Consider the following 5,381-nt stretch of genomic DNA (forward strand, 5'->3'; position numbering starts at 1 on the left):
ATATATATATACACATGTATATATATATAATCTATCTATCTATCTATATATATATATATATATATATATATATAGTGACTCCAAGCTTTTGAATGGTATAGTTTATAATGTTTGAAAAGCTGTTTATTTCAGATAAATGCTGATCTTTGGATCTTTCTGTTCATCAAAGAATCCTGAAAAAAAAATGTACTCAACTGTTTTAAATATTGATGATAATAATAATTAAAAATGTTTCTCGAGCAGCAAGTCAGCATATCAGAATGTTTTCTGAAGGATCATGTGACACTGAAGACTGAAAATTCAGCTTTGATCACAGAAATAAATTACATTTGAACAGATATTCAAATGGTAAGCAGTTATTTTAAATAGTAAAAATATTTCACAATTTTACCGCGTTTGCTGTATTCTGGATCAAATAAATGCAGGCTTCGTGAGCAGAAAAGTATTCTTCAAAAAACATGAAGATTCAAGATTTTTATTTGTCACATACATGGTTATATAGGGAATATATGACCAGCAGAAATATCTTACTGTTCAAAAACTAGATTCTAAGTGTTGTTACTTGTAATGCATTTCCCCCGACAGCGATCTTCAGTCTGTAATCTCTCTCTTCTCCTGACAGGTGAACCTGTTCTTCCTGCTGAACATCGTGCGGGTGTTGATCACCAAACTGCGGGTCACTCACTGCATCGAGACTAACGTCTACATGAAGGCGGTTCGCGCCACCATCATCCTGGTTCCTCTACTGGGTGCTCAGTTCATCCTGGTGCCGCTGGGGCCCAGCGGACGCGTCTCTCGGGTCATCTACGAGTTCTTCATGAACGTCTTCGCCCATTTCCAGGTGATGAACTCAACTGAGTCAGTCAAAAGCACATTACAGATGTGTAAAATCAGCCCATGAGGCGTTTTGTCTCTCTAGCTAATTAAATAAACGCCTGCTTGAGCACATTCCACTATTTTTTTAATATCACTAGCATAAAAAGTGCTGATATTGCATTTGAAATGTTTTGCATTTCTTTGAGACCTGTGTGACTGTACAGCAGTGTTATTTAAGTGTTATTAACCCGTTTAATCCCAAATCTGTCCCAGAGATGAAAATATCCAAATGATGTGTCATTAGTGACCCTTTGAAATAATCAACTATTATTATTTGACATTTTTTTGGCAAAGTGTGTGAAATTTCTTTTATGTTTTATGGTCGGTCACAATTGTGACCGGTGGGATAATGTGTGCACTGAAATAACATATTTCTGCAGTCAAAATAATTTATTATATATCTTAGCCCAGCTATTTTAAACTATTTGATCACATTCTATTATGCATAAAAAAATACAACTTTATACAACACTGATAGGAATACTGAGATCCAAATAAGAGTGCTCTAGATCAAATATTCTCCTCAGCTGAACCAATGTTGAAGACTATTACTAAACTATACAGAGCATTGAATTTACAGGGAGATTCATTCATCTCTGTACATTAAGGAGAGATGGGAGAAAGAAAGTGGTATTATTATCTAAACTGAGGATTGGGAAAACATATGTAAACTACAATGGATGCAACTTCCCGTTCTTCATATTGGAGAAAATTTTGCTGGAGAAATACTGTTCGGTTTTTCCTTACTCCAAAACAGAAAAATAAATGTATACCCTTACCAAAAAGTAGTATACTTCAAGTTTATTTTATTAAGTATACTTAAGTAAAGTTCAAGTATACTTTGTGTAGTAAGTATACAAATATCAGTGTACTTGTAGTATACTTGTAAGTGTACTATTTCAATACTCCTTGGGACTAAATTGGCCCACTTTCTAGTACATAAAAGTATAATTTTAAGTATAACAGTAGTAAACTATGAGTACACAACTAGTTTACATCTATGTTTTTAGTTTGTACTGCAACTATACTAAAAGTGAAATAATAGGTATACTGATAGTTTGCTAATTAAATACTTGTAGTACACTTTGAAGTATAGTCTCAGTAAACTACTAGTTTAGTAGTTTTATACTGGAAGTATACTCGTAAGTTTTCTTTAAGTGAACTTTACATCATACTTTAAGTATACTACTATGTCCCTATTTAGGTATTCATTTGTACATATTTTGTTTTTATGTGAATATCTGAACGTACAAAACGTCAAAAGAACAGGGTATCTGCTTGTAAACAAAAACATTTGATTCTAGCTTCATGCATTCTTTTTTATTAAACACTTGAATGTGGGTAAGTTTCATAAAAAAAGAAGAAATAAACAACATTTTGAACAAAAAGCTGAAAAAAGACTATTAATTGGATTCAGAATGATAATCAAAACGTAGATGGAGTCGATCAACTCCCCAAAGCTCTTCATTGGTCTTTTATTCCATAACGTTGCACAGTTTTGATGCTGTTTTATGTCTGATGATCGTGTTAGATTACATGTGGAAGCATCTGTTGTTTCGGTTTCTTCTTCACTTGTGTTTTTTTTGGAAATTCTGCACAGAAGATGTGTACTAGCGCCCCCTACAGTATAACAATGAAAACACAGATTCTCGGAGCACAAGTATAGCTCAAATATATTTAGACTTTTTCTAAGTATAAGTCAAGTATACTTAAATATAATTTTAATTATATTTCTGAGAAGTACGTAAAGCCCATGTCTGAGAAGTACATAAAAAGTAGACTGAAAGTATACTTTCCTATTTTAGTATACTAATTGCACACTTGAATAAACTTCTTTTTCGTAAGGGTAGGCAATTTTTGGAGACATTGCAGCTCACAGGATGCTAACCATTTTCACATATTTTGGGGATGTCCTAATATCACAAGTTTTTGGAAAGGTATACATAGCGTATTAGAAAAGATTTTAAACACTGCAGTTGATTTTAGTTTTGAGGTACTTTACATGAAAATCTGGAAACTGAGGGTGCAAAAAAATCTAAATATTGAGAAAATCATCTTTAAAGTTGTTCAAATGAAGTTCTTAGCGATGCATATTACTAATCAAACATTGAGTTTTGATATATTTATGGTAGGACATTTACAAAATATCTTCATGGAACATGATATTTACTTAATATCCTAATGATTTTTGGCATAAAATAAAAATCTATAATTTTGACCCATACAATGTATTGTTGGCTATTGCTACAAATATCCCCCAGCGACTTAACACTGCTTTTGTGCTCCAGGGACACAAATAATTCTTGCTTCAAGTAAAAAAGCTATTACTAGATGCTGGTATAAACCTAATCCACCACAAATACAGGATTGGATTAACATTGCAAAAAGTATGTTTACGATGGCGAAAATTACATTCTGTGTGAATTACCAAAAAAATATATATTTGTTGACTTTTGGTCAGTATATAACTCCTATTGAACCGAATGTTTGTTTGTTATAGAACCTATGTTTCATGTTTATTTATAAATATTGCATCCACATCCCCTTTCTTTTGTAAATAGTTTTTGTATAAATGGAAGATAAATTAAAGAGATATATTTATCTGTTATTGTCATGAAGAACTTTTTGATCAGGTGAATATACTGTATATATGGCTTATCTCACAATTCTCTTCACATTCTTACATTTTATCTCATAATTCCGATGTTTACTTGTATATAGAATCATAATTGTGAGAAAAAAGTCAGAATTGTGAGATGGAAAGTTTCAGTTACCTTTTTTATTTTTGTATTCAATGGCACTTTTCAATTTAATGGTCTTTCATATTCAGTTAAAGTTAATTTTATTTCAAATTCCAAAAATCTTTCTAATGGTTTTGATTTTAGTTAGCAATAATAAGCTGGTCTTACAGTGTGTTTTACTGAGAGTTTGTGTTTCTGCAGGGTCTCCTGGTGGCTGTAATCTTCTGCTTCTGTAATGGAGAGGTATGACTTCATTATTTCATTAATTAATCATTAATACCTCATTAATCTTTATTAAAGCACTTTAGATGAGCATAAACTTGAGGATTGTTGTGGCTTACTGTGCAGCATAAACCAGAAGTAATATTAACATTGATTTTGAACTTTTTTTCTTGTAATTATTTAATCAGACTATACAAAATTGTTAGACATTTTTACACAAAATTCGATTTAAAATGCAAAATAATAATATTTTCCTCCCTGTGTTTATTTCCGAAATAACAACAGGATGCATAATTTCATGTGACAGTAATGTCTAATATTACTATCTGAAATTTTTCTTGTTGCATAATCAAAATATTGAGAAAATCATCTTTAAAGTTGTCCAAATGAAGTTCTTAGCAATGTAAATGAAGACAACTGATCTGAAATGCTGACGCGTGTTCCCGCAGGTGCAGTCTGCGCTGCGGCGTAAGTTTGCACAGTATCGCGGTCAGTGGATGTGCCGGCGTCTGGTGACCACTGACTCTCACTGTAACTACCACACAAACTTGTCCATCACCGAGACCAGCCGCGTCACCATCGGCCTCGAGCACGGCCCCGCCAACACCAGCGGCACTGAGCACGTACTCAACGGCCAGAGCAACGGCAGCGTCTGCTCCAAGAGCTGCGACGTGCTCGAGTCCACGGAAATATGAGCGTCTGTCTCAACATGCGCACACAATATCACCAACACTACACAGCACTCCCAGCTAACACACATGTTCTAAGAACGGTTTGCTAACATTCATATTAAAGCTGCAGACTGTACGTTTTGCCTCTTTGTCGCCATCTCTGTTTGAAACCTGCAATTGCTGTTATTTGCACAATTATCTTCTTTACGTGGGTTCGGCTCCAGCGCGGATGAATCTAATGTTTTGAGAAGTATGTTTGGCAGTCAGTCACCGCACTGGTGTGGATCCTGTACTTCGGGAATCACAGATTCTAGCCTACGTCTTGGAATATAACCCAAATAAGAATTTTCACTGGATATTGCCATCTGAACAAGCAAGTAACAAATCTGCCACTTTTGTTCTGACCAACTGAGGAAAAAAAGCATTACAATAAATTGTGCTACCAATGGTGATTAAATCTAACGATCGGTTAGCTCATATCACATCAAACCGTGCAAATGATTATTATTGCTATACTTTGTTCTCAAATTGTTCGTTAACATCAGCATTGCGTGACTACATGTATGTAGTGTGTATTAGCATTACATGTAGATTTCAATTTCTGCACAGTCTAATCTCTAATTGTCATACAATTTGAATTTCATACAAAAAAATTATTTTAACCCAAAAAGCTAATTATTCTTCCTTAGAACCGGTTCTTTTGTAATCCCACTTAGGCTATCTGTAATCATATGCACATTTAAAACGGGAATATATTCTAATTTCAGTCACTTGTGTTTCATAAACACATAAACCTTTTTGGATTACAATCCGCCATCAAAGTGATAAATTTAATTATTCCAGCTGCTCTGAGAAAAGGTTATAAACGATC

At 33.8% G+C, this 5,381-nt stretch overlaps 1 protein-coding gene across 1 annotated transcript in view; it reads left to right on the top strand.

Annotated features, from left to right (window-relative positions):
• The window catches only part of calcrl2 (calcitonin receptor-like 2), a 51,235-nt gene extending 46,365 nt beyond the window's left edge, over positions 1 to 4,870 (top strand). The window contains exons 11-13 of the mRNA XM_016250535.1: positions 623 to 841; positions 3,819 to 3,860; positions 4,289 to 4,870. Of these exons, the coding sequence (XP_016106021.1) occupies positions 623 to 841; positions 3,819 to 3,860; positions 4,289 to 4,534 (507 nt within the window). The 3' untranslated portion in view covers positions 4,535 to 4,870. The remainder of the gene's footprint in view (positions 1 to 622; positions 842 to 3,818; positions 3,861 to 4,288) is intronic.
• Positions 4,871 to 5,381: the final 511 nt, after the last annotated feature.

This window comes from Sinocyclocheilus grahami, unplaced genomic scaffold (genome assembly GCF_001515645.1).
Source record: "Sinocyclocheilus grahami isolate Dianchi unplaced genomic scaffold, SAMN03320097.WGS_v1.1 scaffold993.1, whole genome shotgun sequence".
Classification (NCBI taxonomy): domain Eukaryota; kingdom Metazoa; phylum Chordata; class Actinopteri; order Cypriniformes; family Cyprinidae; genus Sinocyclocheilus; species Sinocyclocheilus grahami.